This window comes from Sitophilus oryzae, unplaced genomic scaffold (assembly GCF_002938485.1).
Source record: "Sitophilus oryzae breed Bouriz unplaced genomic scaffold, Soryzae_2.0 scaffold_1625_pilon_pilon, whole genome shotgun sequence".
Taxonomy (NCBI): domain Eukaryota; kingdom Metazoa; phylum Arthropoda; class Insecta; order Coleoptera; family Curculionidae; genus Sitophilus; species Sitophilus oryzae.
In genome coordinates, this window is record NW_022146309.1 from 2,154,387 (window position 1) to 2,171,099 (window position 16,713).

The following is a 16,713-nucleotide window of genomic DNA, read 5'->3' on the forward strand; positions in this document are numbered from 1 at the left end:
TTTTTCGACCTTTTTGTTTCTGACGTGACGCGGGAGATACAGGAATAGAAGTGACCGCCACTTCGTTGGTCCTAGAAGTGCCGTAGTCTGTCTCTATTTTCTCTCCAGCGGTTCTTCTTCTTGCACGATGCACGAAGTTCTTTTCTTGGAATTAATGCTTGATAGCAAAAGAGAATCGATGATTTCTCTCACAAATTGATTTCTCTTTTTCCAAGCTATCATCCGATTCGAAACGTGCGCCAGTTAAAGTTTCATCAAAATTAGAAAATTGATTTTTTAAACAAAAAAAAAAAAAAAAAAAAAAAAAAAAAAAAAAAAAAAAAATTTATTTTTTAACTTATGTAAAGATTAACAATAGAAAAAATTGATATGTGAACGGGCATGAGATTCGTTGTCTGGGGCACTGCTGTCGCGGTAAACGATCAATCCGTCGTTGGAAGTCCTGTCTTCGCGTATTGTAATAATAAAGGGTTCTTGCATCAGCAATTATTGGAACGAAATAAGGCTGGATCACATAAACTACATACCGATAAAAATGTATGAAGCGGCCTAACAGGCATATCTGAAATATTAATGAGTTCCATCTCTGTCCTAATATTATATTTCTTGGGGAAAATAGTTAAGTTTTATTTTAATAATAAAAAAAAAAAAAAAAAAAAAAAAAAATTTATTTTAGAAAAATATACTACAACATATATTTTTTTAGTAGTCATAATAATTGGACATAATCGTGAGATTCACTTTAAGAATTGACTTCAGTAGATATGTGTCTCTCACCTCCCGTAAGTATTAAATTTCGACAGGACATTGTGGAAGTTGCAACCTTTCAGCCAATTCTTGAGAAATGAAATTACTTTGGGAACCAGGATCAAGCAGAGCACGAACTAACCAAGATCTTCCATTGAGCCTAAAACTAATTAACTTTTGGCTGTTCGGATAGAATCGTAGTGTGCAAGCGCATTTTGTAGCTGATTCATCAATATGGTCCAGAATTAACCAATACGGTAAAGGAATTTTTTGGAGCTGTAAGAAGTTTCGTTTATTTCACACTCATACTTCAGTCTACTATTGAGGAGTAGGCACAGAATATTCTTAGCTAGTAATGAATGCCGTAGCTGATATTTGCTCGTAGTAGTACCTGACTATAGGGAAGTATTGTGAAGTAAATTATTTTGATGAGGTTGTTCTAACCGAATTAACAAAATAATATAAAAGAATTATGGTTTTTTAGAGGATTAACATATTGTCCGGACAATGGAAATACACAGAGAGAAATTGGGAACATGAATCTTTTCTGATGATTCGTATTATTATAACACACATTTTTGCAATATTAATTCTTTTAAAAGGCCTTCATTTCGTGAACTCATGTGTATGGTATAATTTTTTTAAAGATGGAAAACTATTTGTAGGTTCGATGAGGATTTTATTATTACATGTAGACTCAATCAAGAAAGTTTATACGATGTAGAGCTCTATTGTATCTAATTATTATTATAATACTATTTTATTATATCCTTTTATACGAAATATTTGATACTAATTTTCTCTAATATCTCACATTTTGTTTTAAGGAAGTATCAATTTACATCAGATGAATCTAGTAAAAATTGTCCTGCACAGTTTGATAGGGTACAATAGTGACTGTACCACATTCCGTTTCGAGTTAATTCCCATCAAAATTTATTTGAAACACGCATATAAACAAGTTAACAGTAATCCAATTTTACGTGTCGCTGCAGACAACTTTTTAAAGACTTAAATTTTATGTTAAATTAATGGCACACTAAAAATTTGGCTTACAATTTGGCATGGACGAGTTCTTTAATTATTCGGACTAATTCACACATGCATTTGTATTTTAATTATATATAAATCAATCGTTATTATTTTCAAAACTTTTCATAAGCCAGATTCCAAGGCAAGATCAAATAATGATATCAGAACTGGGTATAAAATTTTGTCTAATAACTTGTAATTGGCGTCATTTGTAAAACAACAATTTAAATTAATATATACCTATTCACGGACATAACTAGTAACTGAGAATATTATCTGAATTGCACTAATTGTCTGTGAAATGCATCAAGCGAAAATTCTATACCACTTTCAAATGAATCATTAAAAGTTAATTAAATTTTTAATTTTGGTAACTTTAAATCTGGCTGGATTGTCTAGGAGACTGAACAAACGCAGGCGGAGAAAACCTTTCACTATTAGAATATTTTACTATACAGGAAAGCAATATATTTTTTAATTGACTTAATAATTGGGAAATATACAGTGTTAAATTTCCGACCATACTCTTGCATTATCTAGATATCTATAAATCTTTTTTATATGTTGATTCGTCTGATACCAAGCAGATGCCTTCAATTCTCATAGATATTCATCAAATTGAGCACAGGAAAAAGGTTCTGCGCCTTATCAAATCTATCTTTGGAGAACTGATTTAGCACCAAATCCGTGAGATTTTCGGAATCAACTGATGCTAAATAGCTCCTGAGACGGGTTAATTGCCCTCTAATAAAAACGGTGCGACTGTGCGTTTTACGATTTACAAAGTTCTCTCGACATTTGTTACTCGCTAACAAAGACTGAATAAGATAAACAAACACTAGAACAACCCAAAAAATTCTCAAAAGCATAGTAAAATATAGTATATCCCTATTCATCCTTAACGGGGAGACTGTAACTCACGTTGCATATAATTGAGCTAGCGCTTCAACAAGCACCCAAACCATAATTAAACAATCCATGCCGTTGCAGAAAGACTTAAAAACAGAAAGAGAGTGTAAACTTCTAAATACGGCAGGTCGGCAATAGTACGTTTTTCTTCGACAATGAAAACTTCCAAGAAAAAAAGGCTGGTATCACATCTAATCCGGCTCGAAGGACCAAATGTAATCTATCTAAGTGGAGCCTGTGATACTAAAAATGATTTTTAGTGCCTTGTCTGTAATGCGATTACTTATATATGCATTTATTTTTTTTTTTTTATTAAAAAATATTGTTTCGTATAGGTTTAGAACTAAAAACTATTTTTGTTTTAAATAAACATGTGTTCGATGACAACGGTGATTTTTAACATCTTGGATATAAATTAATAAAATCTTATCATATGCTAACAGTATCAGCGTACAGTGACTCACTGGCGTTCTTTAATAGAGGATGCTGGCTGACGTGGGAAACTTAGAAAAACAGCTAACATAGGCACTAGACGCGAATGAGAGTGCATATAGATAGAACTATCGAAAAGCGAGAATATACAGCCTAAAACAATATACTAGTTGTTAATTTTTAATCCTCCTGATGAAGAAAGTTTTATAAATGGATAAAAGAATAACCATATATTTTATAACAGACGTTGTTTTTAAATAGAATCAAATTTGTATCTAAAGACATTTGCAGTGGTTTGGGGTGATAAAATTCAGTCCGGGATAAAAGAAATTTATCCAGTATTCAGGAGAGCAAAAGTAGCGCGACTGTAATATTATAGTTGTCGCTAAGTGAATAAATGCTTTTATCTCTAATCCTGTACCTTATGAAATATAGTTTTTTCTTGTAAATAAAAGATTTTTTCAATAATTACGATTAAATTTCAAATTTCTGTGTTAAACATGTGACGCAAAAAGTTGAAAGATCACATCCGGTAAGAGTGGTCAACGTGAGTCAATTAAAGACTTATGAAGTTATTTTTTATATAATTTATCTCATATTGTTTACTATTTAACTATATAGAATTAGTTTCTTATTAATCTAAGGGATATTTATTGAATAAAAACACTTGTTTCTTAATAATTTATTAAAATATTAAAGAAATGCACGATTTCATAGTTCATCTAATTATGTGCGTGCCAGATAATTTCAATATAAAATAAGTTTTGTATGACATTTTATACTGGAGGGAATAAATACAAATAAAAACAAATCTTTTAATTAATTTAAGAAGCATATTCTACTGAAATTTTAATAAAAACCATCCATGTTTATTAAAAAAAGTTAAAATCGAGGCATCCAAGAGCAAAAAATACTCGATCGTGATTGGTCAGTTTCGGTCGCGTAGAGATTTTGAATTTTATTCTCGTTCGATGTTGTCGGATTGTTAAAAAATGCCGAAAATCTTTTTTTCTGTATGATTTTTGTGAAATTATATTAGTTTAAATTGATCACTGGCACGATAGTAAGGGCCATTTCTATATATTTTTAATAAAACAAGTACTAGTAATGTTGTTTTGTAGAAATTTCTTTTATTTCTTCTTGTAACTACGTACTAACATTATAGTCTTTATTCTTGGTTTCGATGTATTTATAGCATTAAAAATATATTTAAACAGCTTCATTTTATGTTTATTTCATGATTTTTGTGTGTTTATGTTTATAATTACTTATTTGTTTCTTATTATTTATGACAATAAATATTTTACCTTACGTAAAAAAACGATATCAGTGGAACGTATTGAGTAAATAATAACTTTTGAGAACAAAATTAAGCTTAATTTAGAAGAATTTTCCTATAAACAATTTTATTAGTAATAAATAAATTAATTTTATGAGCAGCTTAAATTTTACGAATGACTTCAATCTGGCAACGCCGGTCCTCCTTTTGTCGTTTGCAATCGAAGGATCCGTACGTCCTCTCGTCGGTTGCATGGATTTCTTAATTTTCTCACGAAAAAGTGCGTTTAGTGTACACAATTTATGCGTAATCTGTTACTAGTGCCCTGCTTAGCCTCCTGAAAAAGTGAGTACCCATAATTTTATGTATTTTTTGGGATATTTTAGTTTAAAATTTTTGGATTTCGCAATATCCATCATGGCTGCCTTCTTCTCAATGTTCCCCATTAAGTTATTAATTTTTAAGAATATTGTTTAAATAATATACGTAGATTAATAAATATGTAAAACTATGTATTTTTGGTACTTTCTATACTGCGTGTTACATAAGGGTAAACAGTACTACAGTTTTGGTAAATTACGTAATGTATCTTTCATTTTATGTTTAATTTTTTCGGTCATGGAATGTTTAAATAAAATGGTCGCCTGTTGGAATTCGATGTCTTGATTTTTTCTAAATTGTTATTTTTAATTTAAATTTTGTTTTCTTTATTTTTAAAAATATAATATGGGCATATAGGTTTTTTGTATTTACGTTTTAAATAGGTATATAGGTTCATTAGGAATTTTATTACGTATTTTTTTCATTTAAGAATCCTGAATCCTACATATATTAGGTTTCAGCATTTTCTATTTTAAAATATATTTCTCTTTTACAGCGCGTTATGTAATATTACATGTTAAAAAATAGTTATAATGTTGACAAATGATTTTTGCTAATTCAGTATTAGTTGTAAATTTGCATTGAAGAAATAAATCAATTATATAATTTATCTCTTAGAATAAATCAATTGTTACTGAATTTTTATAAAAATTAAAATATTTCAAAAACAGTCAGTATGATTTTGAGGTAAATTTTAATAGAATGTTTTTGTGTCCTCATAGTAGAAACTAAAAATGTAATAATATATATATATAGGATGTCTCAATGTTAAAAAAAATATAACTTTAATATTTTTTATTTATTTGAAACACTGTAGGTTTAACTTTTAGCTCTAAATAATATATGTTACAACTCTAAAAACTCCTTGTGTATTTTTATTTTTTTATGTGTTATATCATGGAAAAATTCTTTGGATTTTGACCATATTCATCAAATTTATACCCCTTTTTTCTATGTCATATAACATCTTTCCTCAGGAAAAATCTTATAAGATATTGTTGAGGTATAAATGGAGCATCTCTTTAAAATATACCTATCTATATTGTCGAAATATTTTTATAGGTGTTCGATATTTTTATAGGTATTCCAATATTTTGTTCTTTTTTTAGGCGCGTTATATTAATACTACAACACCACACACTGCTTCCCCACTCACACGAGCATTGCTAGCTCTCTGTGTTGGTTAATAAAATTTCCTAATTCAACATTAGCGAATTTCGTTAGCTGATGCGGTTGGTTAACAGTGTTTTTGTCGGTGTGGATCCTCGGCTTAAGATGACTCCAGAGCGCGGCGCGGCCTTCCCCAAGAGAGGAGACTTCTTGGGTCACCCCCTAACTCTGATGTTCGGGCATCGATGACCTGTGTAGCATGCAGAGGTACCCAAGGGAGTCACCACCCTCTGGTTTACGAGCTAGGTGTTCTAATGCTAGAGGCCTCGGCCGGATACGACCTGGCACCCAAGCTCCGAGATTTCTTCGTGCACGTATTCCGTGACCCTCGAAGAGGCAGGGGGCGGGATGTCGGACACATTGAAGATGATGAGGGGGGTCCGCCTGTAGGGGGTCCCGGTGGATGTCCGTCCGACGGGTGACGAGGGTGACCCCAGACGAGGCGGCTTAATTGGGATGGGAACTGACTGGTGAGGCTTAATCGTCGACCAACGGGTCGAATCTGCATAAGGAAGGCAACCAGCACACACTCGCAGGCGGGTCGTGCAAACATTTTTTTGTTTTTTCTCTTGGACTGCCCCACGTCGAATTTTGAAGGCAGAAAATGTCGGGAGGAGGCGAGCATAACCAGGCCTAACTTAAACCTGTTAAAAGTAAGTCTAATTTTTTTATATTACATTTAAATTGTAAACTTTTACTGTACTCTCTACCAAATAACTTTTTTATGCCACCATGTAGCAATCAAAATTCTTTTCATATAAGTGTTGTATATTTTAGTTTTTTTGTTACATGAGCTTCAATTTAAAGTAGAATAACTTGTATAGTAATTAGAGCAACTTTTTTAAAACTTATATAGTAGATATAAGTTTAAATTCTAATTTAATTAATTATTTAATTTAAAATAACTTTCTAATTTAACTTGTAGTTACTTATAAAACTAATTTTTTTTTTCATTACTTATTTTTTTTTCATTTTTTTAGGACAACCCGGGTTCGCAGCGCGATTTTAAAAAACAAGAATGAAGAAGTCAGAAAATCTGTCTACATGCTGCATATGATCAGTCCCAAAAAATTTCGGATTGTTCCAGGCACCGTCGAATACCTGGAAAACGTGTTTATTGTCAACTCTACAGAATCGACCGACGTTCATGGAGTTGGGGGCATTCGATGTGCCCCATAGCAGTGAGACGCCACTGTTTTTTTCGCCGTATAATTATTATGGTGGGACTGAAAATGAACTTAAGCAAGGTGCGATGGTGAGTTTTCATATTTTTACATTGTTTTTTTTTGTTGTCTGTAGCTTGTTTTTTGTTTCAGGTTTTTCTCTTACAGGTGATACGGTATGGCTTGGAGAACTTCAAAAGTCGGTTCGCGTCGTGGTTCCAAAGCAGTAACTTTAGGTTCCCTACATTTACAGAATGTCATAAGTACTCATTTTTTAATTTGCAATTTTTACATTCATTTTTACTTTTTTTCTTACTCTATACAAGGCTTTAATATAAAGTTTTTTTAGTAATAATAAATGGGTAATAAAAAAATAACTCTAAAGAGACACAATTAGGTAGCATATTGTTTTTCTATTATATTTGGAAATAACTGAGGTCTTATTTTAAAATTGATAATATTGTTTAATTTTTTTAATGGTGATTTTAATTAAACGTAAATAATGTAATTTTACATTATAATGAGAATTAAAGTATTAGTAATTTATTTTTGTTACTAAAATTAAAATCAGTTTGTTCCTGCATAAATCTTTTTAGTACTAAACTGCTTTGGAATGACTTTTTTGGGGGGACAACAGCAGGATTAGGGCCGTCTTCTAGATGCCATCAGGTAAATTTATATAACTTTATATTTATCATTTTCTTTTACTAAAAAAGTGTTTTTTTAGGTAGGTGCGCTAGCGTAGTCGTTTGTTGTAGCATGATATCCCTTTTCCCCCTTTTTTAAAAATGTTTGTAAGACGCCTGAAATTTGTATAAGTTAGTTATATAAGTAGTTGAATAAGAATTGGTGAGAGTTGGAAAATAGAAGAGGACAAAGAAGATGGAAGAGGATTGCTTTGAAATAGAAGGAAAGAGATAGAAAATTTTTGAGGAAAGGAGGAGGATTTTGTTCGCTGTAATGGTAGTTTTTTGAATGAAATTTGGTGCAACTGTATTAAGGTAATTTTTTTCATCTAGTTACAAAAAGTAAATACTTATCACAACTTTTATTTTTTTATAGATGTTATTGATATCTTGGACATCAAGTTTCATTTATTTGCGTATTATACAAGCCTATCTATTGGTGGAAATGTAAAATGGCAGCTGGTATAACACCTTGTATGAATTATTACTAACTCCAAAGAAGTTTGTACATAATTTAAACTGGGAAGAAGCTCATAAAAGACCAGTTTAGGCTGCAGTAGTACCAGGACCTTAAATTGGCTTCCACAACACAGATATCTTTCAAAAATGGTAAGTTTTAACAAATCATGTTCTTTTTTTTAAGTTTTACAAGTTTAATATTTTGAATTTATACACATATATTTTAATAGGTATTGTTATGGATTGTGGGTCCGCTAATTTAAACTCACGATAAAATACTTAACGAATTTATTTTCTCACTATATACACGCATAATTAACTATTTAAAAATCCTTCACCATTTTGTCAATATTTGCTATTCAAAAACTAACCGTATTTTAGATAGCGGCTGCTTCTCGAACGTTTGAAAATTATCTTTATTGTTTTTATTTATTTAAATTAATCTAATTTGATACTACAATTTTTCCTATTTATTTTAATTTTTAGATATCTGTTCGAGTGATGTACTGGGCGTTAACAGTTGCTGTTACAAATCTGCAAATGTCAAGAAATGTTTTGAATGAAACGATAGTGAAAAACTTGTCCACAAATGTCAATTTCAAGATACAATCAATAGTACTAAGATTGATTGGCCTCCATTACCATTATGCTATAAAAATGGTAAGTTATTTTTATTATTTTTTATGGCTACAATTTTTGTATTTAACTACAAAATTGTAGGCTTCAAATTCAAAATAAAATATGTTTGAGATTGAAAATATATTAATATATTTTTTTCAATCTTTGTAGTTATTTACAAATTTGTATCAAACAATTTTAATTTTATTTAGTATGTTTTCTTTTTGTAAAAATCTATGAATATTTGACAATATTTTAAAGAGTTACTATTGCGCTTATTTTTTAATATCTACCTAACATATTAAAAAACATATTTTTTTATTCCAAAATGTGAAGAAACTGACTATAAAAATTTACTTATTTATTCTTTGTATTTTTAGTAAGCAATACAAATTGGTATTAATGGACGTTTTGACAGTTGTTTCCAGTCCAAGTTCCAGTTTTAATGGAAAATCTTTAATGGACACAGGAAAATGCCATTTACTGGATTAACTTCAATACCTGTTGCCTTTTAATAAGGGTAAGTTATGCCTCTCAACTTATTCTTATAAAATTTAAAAATCTTATAAAAAAATTAAATTTTCCATCGTATTCAAGCTCTTTTGGCTCAATATTAACAGGCTCTATTTCTGTTTTCTTTTGTGAACTAAAACAAGAATAAAAAAGACTTAAAAGCAGGACAAAATAAAATACAGATACTGTATTACTGGTTGCATATCAGCGATCTTGAAAAAAAATGCATAGTTTTTAAATCTTTTTTTAATAATTATTTAAATTTCCACTAAGATACACGCAATAAAATGACAAACCGGGTAAATATAAGTTGATTTTTTTTATTTTGATATTTTTAGTAAGGTAGATACCTTATTTATATTTTTTTCGATCATTAAAACCGCAAATATTATATTAATTATAATTATTTTTTATTAGAGAAAATTTACTAATTTAAGTCTATCTAAGATCTGTATTGTTTATTGTTTGTTTAATAGGACTTATTTAAATTTATATAAAAAATAGCTATTATTTTTTTACATAATTTTGAATATTTCTTTATGTTTTAAAAAATTGATATAAAAAATTATTTAATATTTTTTTTCAATTTTAGGTATACAACGGTACAATTGCTGTTAGGAAGTTAACAAGTAGTACTAGTTGCAGATAATATATTATGGTGGACATCAAAAAGCTTTAAATGGAATGAAACTTGCAGGAAAAATAAAGGAAAACCATTTTAGACTGTATACGTAATAGTTGTTAGAGTGGATGCAGTCCTTCATCAATGGTAAGTTATTTATCTCTTTCTTTTTATTAAATTTCTTTGACAAGGTTGAAAATTATGATAAATTTAGTATGAACAAACTGACGTCATAATTTTTTTTTATTAGTTAATTTTTTTTATCTTTTAATTTTTTTTTGTACTTTTAGTGAGCTGAACAAAATGGTAATGGACATTTTGACAGCTGCTGTCACAACTCAACGAACAAGTTGCAGCTTTGAAGGAACATTTTTGATTGGATACAGAAAAATGTCAGTCGTTTCAGGATGTAAAGTTAATAGAACCAGGGTCGGGCTCGACATCTGTTGCCTTTTAATAATGGTAAGTTATTTTGATCATTTTATATACAGGGATTTTCATACAACTGGTTCATTAAAAGTGTTTTACTGTATATATTTTTCTAAGTCTATAACTAGTTTAATTTGGACTAAATTTCATTTTAAAACATTTTTAATGGACTAGTTACGTGAAATACCCTGTATATATTGTCATAAAATGGCATTGATAAGCTTGAAAATTCTGTCAAATAATTAAATTTTGCAGAGTATTCATACTCTGCAGTTTGTACAGTGTTAGCATTTTATTTTGTTCTAAATTTTAACAGGTTTTAACTTTTTTTTATTTTAGAAGCTAGAACATTCATTAAAAAAAAGAAATTATAAAGTTTTAGCTCAAGTTTTAATGCATATTTTTTTAAATGGAAGACCCTATACATTAAAAGTATATGGTGGCACATTTTTTAATTTCTGAAAGACACTGGTGCCCTTTCATTGTAATAGTTTTATCAGAATTTAATAAAAAATACACCAAAATTATTATGTTTGTTTCTCTTTTTTTAATTTATAGGACATTTCACTTAAAAATATACAGTTTTACCAATAACTGGGTGATACTTGAGAGTGTATGACATTTATAATAATAAAACCGCATTAAAACTTGACTGGAAAACTAATATAATTGTTTTTTTAATTAATATTAGAGCTCAAAAAATTAAAAAGTTATGGCCAGTTAAAGTGGAAAAAAATAAAATGCTAACAGTGTTTTACTGGTTGCATATCTTTAAATTTATTTCAAAATTATTAAAGTAATCACCAAAATAACACAATAAATTTACGAGTTATTACTAAATATTATTTTTTTCTTTTTCTATATATCTAGTAAATTAGATATTTATTTTTTGGTTTATTATTAACTCACTATAATAATGCTTTATTTTCTTATCAAGGAAAATTTACAATTTTTTATATAATTTCGGAAGTTAATTCAATAAGTTTTTTTTTAATTTATATAACCTTTTATTAACTTATTCAAAATTAATATAAAAAATGTCTATTATTTAGTTTCTCGTTATGTTATATAGTTGTAAATATTAACATAATTTAATGTTATGTCTTTATTTTTCTGATAGCTTCAAAATTTGCTATAATAAAAAATTACCTAATATTTTTTTTATTTAGGCATACGATAGGACAATTGCTATTAGAAACCGATATGACATACTAGGTGCAAATAATATGTATATTGGTTGATATTAAAAGAGATTTTAAATGAATGAACAACCCACTTGTTCAGAAGAAATCGAGGAAAACCATTTTGAACTGCTGGTTAACTAATAGGCTGTTAGAGCGATCGCAGTTCTTCTCAATGAGTAAGTTATTATCTATCTTATTAAAATTTCATTGGACAGCTTGAAAATTTTTTAAACACTCTCTCTAATATTCGAGCGCTTTTGCTCCTATATTAGAACAGCCAACAACTATTAAAAGAAGGTGCAGTATAAAATAAAATGCTGATACTGTATTACTGGTTGCATATAGGTACGGATTACATGGGTCCGCTAATTTAAACTCACGATACACTCACCGCACTCTCCTCTCATTTTCTCACAATTTGTACTGATTACAACACAATTTTAACTATTTAAAAATCCTTCGCCAAATTGTCAACATAAAACTGTTTGGTTTAAAATTACAAAATTCGTCACACACACCTTGACTATAAAGTTCCACTATTAATAAACCCATAAAATAATATTTTTGTTAAATATTAATTTTTTTTATTTTTTGTTTTAATATTAATCTTGTTTTCAGAAATCTACAAAAATTAGTACAGTAAAATTTACTTAATAATTTTTTTGGAATTTTTTTTTTTTTTTTTTTTTTTTATTATTTCTGTTAAAAATCCACAAGCCATGCTATCTGCAAAAATTATGGTTGATAGAAAAAAGCTTTAAATGGAATGAAACTTGTGCAGAAGAAATTAAGAAAAACCATTTTGAACTGCTGTTACTTAATAGCTGTTAGAGCGGATCCAGTTCTTCATCAATTGGTAAGTTATTATCTAATCTTATAAAATTTCATTGGACAGCTTGAAAATTTTTCTAATATTCGAGCGCTTTTGCTCCAACATTAGAACAGCCAACAACTATTAAAAATAGGGCAGGACCAAAATAAAATGTTGATACCGTATTACTGGTTGCATATTGTTACGGGTTACATGGGTCCGCTAATTTAAAGTCACGATAAAATACTTACCGGATTTATTTTCTCCACCAATTTTACTGATTACAACACACATTTAACTATTTAAAAAAATCCTTCGCCAAATTGTCAACATTTCAAAACTGTTTGGGTTTAAAATTACAAAAATCGCAACACCACACCTTGACGATATATTAAGTTCCCACTAGAATAAACGCCCTAAATATATATTTTTGTAAATATAATTTTGTTTAATCTTTTTATTTTTTGTTTTTATTAATCTTGTTTTCAGAAATCTACAAAAATTTTTTTTTAATTAAAAAAAATTTACCTAATTTTTTTTGGGAATTTTTAAGGTATACGATGGGACAATTGCTGTTAAAAATCCACAAGCCATACTATCTGCAAAAATTATTGTTGACAGAAAAAAGCTGTTTAAAATGGAATGAAACTTGTGCATTATTTTTCTTCAATTGTACAATTGCTGTTAGAAATTAACAAGTAGTACTAGTTGCAGATAACAATTATGGTGGACATCCAAAAAGGCTTTAAAATGGAATGAAAACTTGCAGGAAAAATGAAGAGGAAGAACTGGATTTTTAGACTGTATACATGAATAGCTGTTACTGTGGTCGCAGTCCTTCATCAATGGTAAGTTATTTATCTCTTTTTTTTTTTATTAAATTTCTTTGACAAGGTTGAAATCTCTCTTTAGAGTTATTTTTTTATTACCCATTTATTATTACTAAAAAAACTTTATATTAAAGCCTTGTATAGAGTAAGAAAAAAAGTAAAAATGAATGTAAAAATTGCAAATTAAAAAATGAGTACTTAATGCGACATTCTGTAAATGTAGAGAACCTAAAGTTACTGCTTTGGAACCACGACGCGAACCGACTTTTGAAGTTCTCCAAGCCATACTGTATCACCTGTAAGAGAAAAAAAAATAATATTAGAATATTTCTAACAAATACATATGCTAGAAGAAACAAAAAACAAGCTATAGACAACAAAAAAAAACAATGTAAAAATATGAAAACTCACCATCGCATCTTGCTTAAGTTCATCTTCAGTCCCACCATAATAATTATACGGCGAAAAAAACAGTGGCGTCTCACTGCTATGGGGCACATCGAATGCCCCCAACTCCATGGATTTCGGTCGATCCTGTAGAGTTGACAATAAACACGTTTTCCAGGTATTCGACGGTGCCTGGAACAATCCGAATTTTTTTGGGACTGATCATATGCAGCATGTATATAGAATTTCTGACTTCTCCATTCTTGTTTTTTAAAATCGCGCTGCGAACCCGGGTTGTCCTAAAAAGATGAAAAAAAATAAGTAATGAAAAAAAATTAGTTTTATAATTAACTACAAGTTAAATTAGAAAATTATTTTAAATTAAATTAATTAAATTATAATTTAAACTTATATCTACTATAAGTTTTAAAAAAGTTGCTCTAATTACTATACAAGATATTCTACTTTAAATTGAAGCTTATGTAACAAAAAAACTAAAATATACAACACTTATATGAAAAGAATTTTGATTGCTACATGGTGGCATAAAAAAGTTATTTGGTAGAGAGTACAGTAAAAGTTTACAATTTAAATGTAAAATAAAAAAATTAGACTTACTTTTAACAGGTTTAAGTTAGGCCTGGTTATGCTCGCCTCCTCCCGACATTTTCTGCCTTCAAAATTCGACGCGGGGCAGACCAAGAGAAAAAACAAAAAAATGTTTCCACGACCCGCCTGCGAGTGTGTGCTGGTTGCCTTCCTTATGCAGATTCGACCCATTGGTCGACGATTAAGCCTCACCAGTCAGTTCCCATCCCAATTAAGCCGCCTCGTCTGGGGCCACCCTCGTCACCCGTCGGACGGACATCCACCGGGACCCCCTACAGGCGGACCCCCCTCATCATCTTCAATGTGTCCGATATCCCGCCCCCTGCCTCTTCGAGGGTCACGGAATACGTGCACGAAGAAATCTCGGAGCTTGGGTGCCAGGTTGTATCCGGCCGAAGCCTCTAGCATTAGAACACCTAGCTCGTAAATCAGAGGGTGGTGACTCCCTTGGGTACCTCTGCATGCTACACAGGTCATCGATGCCCGAACATCGGGGTTAGGGGGTGACCCAAGAAGTCTCCTCTCTTGGGGAAGGCCGCGCCGCGCTCTGGAGTCATCTTAAGCCGGGGATCCACACCGACAAAAACACTGTTAACCAACCGCATCAGCTAACGAAATTCACTAATGTTGAATTAGGAAATTTTATTAACCAACACAGAGAGCTAGCAATGCTCGTGTGAGTGGGGAAGGAGTGTGTGGTGTTGTAGTATTAATATAACGCGCCTAAAAAAAGAAAAAAATATTGGAATACCTATAAAAATATTATCGAACATCTATAAAAATATTACGACAATATATAAATAGGTATATTTATTTTAAATATGAAAAAGGAGATGCTCCATTTATACCTCAGCAATATTTTATAAGATTTTTTCTTGATTATTATACCAAAAATGTCAAAAATATAAAGATGTTAGGTATATGACATAGAAAAAAGGGATATAAATTTGATGAATATGGTCAAAATCCAAAGAATTTTTCCCATGATGTAACACATAAAAAATAAAAATACACAAGGAGTTTTTAGAGTTGTAACATATATTATTTAGAGCTAAAACTTAAACCTACAGTGTTTCAAATAAATAAAAAATATTAAAGTTATATTTTTTTAACACTGAGACATCCTATATATATTATTACATTTTTAGTTTCTACTATGAAGACACAAAAATATTCTATCAAAATTTACCTCAAAATCATACTGACTGTTTTTGAAATATTTTAATTTTTATAAAAATTCAGTAACAATTGATTTATTTCTTCAATGCAAATTTACAACTAATACTGAATTAGCAAAATCATTTGTCAACATTAATACTATTTTTTAACATGCTGAAACCTAATATATGTAGGATTCAAGATTCTTAAATAAAAAAAATACGTAATAAAATTCCTAATGAACTTATATACCTATATTCAAAATATTATTAAAATGCGCATATTATATTTTTAAAAATAAAGAAAACTCTAAGTATGTCCTATAAAAAGAAATTTAAATTAAAAATAGCAATTTAGAAAAAATCAAGACATCGAATTCCAACAGGCGGCCATTTTATTTAAACATTCCTTAGCCGAAAGAAATAAACAAATAATGAAAGATACATTACGTAATTTACCAAAACTGTAGTACTATTTTACCCTTATGTAACACGCAGTATAGAAAGTACCAAAAATACATAGTTTTACATACTTATTTATTAATCTACGTATATTATTTAAACAATATTCTTAAAAATTAATAACTTAATGGGGAACATTGAGAAGAAGGCAGCCAGATGGATATTGCGAAATCCCAAAATTTTAAACTAAAATATCCCAAAAAATACATAAAATTATGGGTACTCACTTTTTCAGGAGGCTAAGCAGGGCACTAGTAACAGATTACGCATAAATTGTGTACACTAAACGCACTTTTTCGTGAGAAAATTAAGAAATCCATGCAACCGACGAGAGGACGTACGGATCCTTCGATTGCAAACGATAAAAGGAGGACCGGCGTTGCCAGATTGAAGTCATTCGTAAATTTTAAGCTGCTCATAAAATTAATTTATTTATTACTAATAAAATTGTTTATAGGAAAATTCTTCTAAATTAAGCTTAATTTTCTTCTCAAAAGTTATTATTTACTCAATACGTTCCACTGATATCGTTTTTTTACGTAAGGTAAAATATTTATTGTCATAAATAATAAGAAACAAATAAGTAATTATAAACATAAACACACAAAAATCATGAAATAAACATAAAATGAAGCTGTTTAAATATATTTTTAATGCTATAAATACATCGAAACCAAAAATAAAGACTATAATGTTAGTACGTAGTTACAAGAAGAAATAAAAGAAATTTCTACAAAACAACATTACTAGTACTTGTTTTATTAAAAATATATAGAAATGGCCCTTACTATAGTGTCAGTGATCAATTTAAACTAATATAATTTCACAAAAAT

The 16,713-nt window shown here is 29.5% G+C and overlaps 1 protein-coding gene and 2 long non-coding RNA genes across 4 annotated transcripts; 2 read left to right on the forward strand and 1 right to left on the reverse strand.

Moving 5' to 3' along the window:
* Positions 1 to 4,622: 4,622 nt before the first annotated feature.
* Positions 4,623 to 7,590, forward strand: LOC115880546. The gene is made up of 4 exons (XR_004049900.1): positions 4,623 to 4,744; positions 5,890 to 6,603; positions 6,931 to 7,205; positions 7,267 to 7,590. It is a non-coding gene; the product is annotated as an uncharacterized LOC115880546 (long non-coding RNA).
* A 19-nt stretch (positions 7,591 to 7,609) lies between these two features.
* Positions 7,610 to 13,041, forward strand: LOC115880547. 2 transcript variants are annotated; one of them, XR_004049902.1, is made up of 8 exons: positions 7,610 to 7,782; positions 7,841 to 8,114; positions 8,176 to 8,408; positions 8,745 to 8,918; positions 9,257 to 9,396; positions 9,982 to 10,158; positions 10,302 to 10,473; positions 12,989 to 13,041. It is a non-coding gene; the product is annotated as an uncharacterized LOC115880547 (long non-coding RNA). The 2 variants fall into 2 exon arrangements; XR_004049901.1 differs by lacking the exon at positions 12,989 to 13,041 and adding an exon at positions 11,610 to 11,663.
* Positions 13,042 to 13,348: 307 nt separating this feature from the next.
* On the reverse strand, positions 13,349 to 16,259 carry LOC115880505. The gene is made up of 4 exons (XM_030897721.1): positions 16,108 to 16,259; positions 14,271 to 14,984; positions 13,677 to 13,951; positions 13,349 to 13,561 (listed from the first exon to the last, which is right to left on the reverse strand). Exons 2-4 carry the CDS (start codon positions 14,430 to 14,432, stop codon positions 13,558 to 13,560), a joined length of 441 nt encoding a protein of 146 aa, XP_030753581.1. The 5' UTR covers positions 14,433 to 14,984; positions 16,108 to 16,259; the 3' UTR covers positions 13,349 to 13,557.
* Between the last annotated feature and the right edge of the window lie 454 nt (positions 16,260 to 16,713).

Excerpts from the sequence above, each read along its gene's own strand:
- LOC115880505 (XM_030897721.1), bottom strand. The coding sequence starts at position 14,432 with ATGGGTCGAATCTGCATAAGGAAGGCAACCAGCACACACTCGCAGGCG. Across the intron at positions 13,952-14,270 it reads CTAACTTAAACCTGTTAAAA|GACAACCCGGGTTCGCAGCG; the intron begins GTAAGTCTAATT and ends TCATCTTTTTAG.